The sequence below is a fragment of the Zalophus californianus genome, chromosome 4 (assembly GCF_009762305.2).
Source record: "Zalophus californianus isolate mZalCal1 chromosome 4, mZalCal1.pri.v2, whole genome shotgun sequence".
In the NCBI taxonomy this organism is placed as follows: domain Eukaryota; kingdom Metazoa; phylum Chordata; class Mammalia; order Carnivora; family Otariidae; genus Zalophus; species Zalophus californianus.
This window is the reverse complement of record NC_045598.1, coordinates 106,733,792-106,735,084: the sequence shown is the minus strand read 5'-3', so window position 1 is coordinate 106,735,084 and position 1,293 is coordinate 106,733,792. Positions and strand designations below refer to the sequence as shown.

Sequence of the window (1,293 nt, the reverse complement as noted above, 5' to 3'; positions counted from 1 at the left end):
ACATTTTGCATGAAGCACGGGGTATTATGCACAAACAATGAATCATAGAACACTACATCAAAAGAAATGATGTAATGTATGGTGATTAACATAACAATAAAAAAGAGAAGTTGGTGTGACAAAGAGCTTTATTTTTCTAGATGATCAGACACAGGTAGTAATAATGTGAGGCAATGAGAAGGGGGAGACCATGGGCTCCTGGAAAAGATATACGAACAGAGCCTCCTGCAGAGAGCTCACCCTCCTTCCCACATCCATGAACATTTCAGCTGCTCAACCAGGAAAGGGAGATAGGGGGATGTAGGGAAGACTGCATTACACAAGTCTTTTCCAAGCATTTTAGATTTCCATTTCCTATCATATCACGAGTCTCAGCATCAGGATCCCGGGTCAGCAGCAGTCCCTGGAGCCATGGCCACACCCAGAGCCCCCAGACTGCCGCCCACTGCCACTGTCACAGGTTTCAGAGCCGTGGAGCCAGCATCTGTGGGATCTGTGGTGCCTGTGGTGGCTCAAGCAGCAGCCGTCCCCAGAGCCAGGAGCACAGACAGCAGGAGCTGGCGGGGAGCACTGTGCTGGACTCTTTGGGGGGCACTTGGGCGATGAGGGGCATTTGGGAGGGGGCTGGCACTGCTGCTGGCTCTGCTGGCAGGACATCTCTGCAGGAGTTTGACCTTCAACAAATAGAAGAAACTTTATGAGCACAGAAGCTTCACGAAAAGTCCCCTCCCTGTGGGTTTTGTCAAACACTTGTCTCCATGACCAAGCTGCTTTCTAGGCCAAGCTCTGTGGGACAGAAATGGGGACATGGAGGGGACACGTGCACTTGGATGCCAGATGGATCTGTGTGCACCCCTGACAACATACTCAGAACAAGAATGGAAGGAATCCTGAAGACCTGTGGCTTTGCGGGTTCACAGCCCCCTGACAGGTGCCTCAGTGACTCTTTCCTCACCGTCATGCCCCTTCACCGTTGCTGCCCACTGTCTGGGCCCCTTCCTGTTGGTTCTGTTCAGATCTGGGCTTTTCTTCCCAACACTCTCAGCTGAGGGGATACTCACGGGATGCCGAGGAGGCAGGACAAGGCTGTTTCTGAGGAGGCTGTGGATGAGGAGCCCAGGGCAGGAGCCCTTTTATCCTGTGCAGGGGCGGGGGGAGGGAGGGTTGTGATGTGATGCAGGGCCAGAGCATGCTGCTGCTTTCACAACCAGGGAAGGTGACAACCTGGCACACTCCCAGGACTAGGCTTTCAGCCTTTTTCCCAGGCACTTGCATATGTCTAATGGATGAATT

The 1,293-nt window shown here is 52.7% G+C and overlaps 1 protein-coding gene across 1 annotated transcript; it reads right to left on the bottom strand.

The window, feature by feature from the left end:
• Window positions 1-390: 390 nt before the first annotated feature.
• Window positions 391-687, bottom strand: LOC113929114 (late cornified envelope protein 3C-like). The gene has a single exon (XM_027605794.1). The coding sequence runs from the start codon at window positions 655-657 to the stop codon at window positions 391-393; it is 267 nt and encodes an 88-aa protein (XP_027461595.1). The 5' UTR covers window positions 658-687.
• Between the last annotated feature and the right edge of the window lie 606 nt (window positions 688-1,293).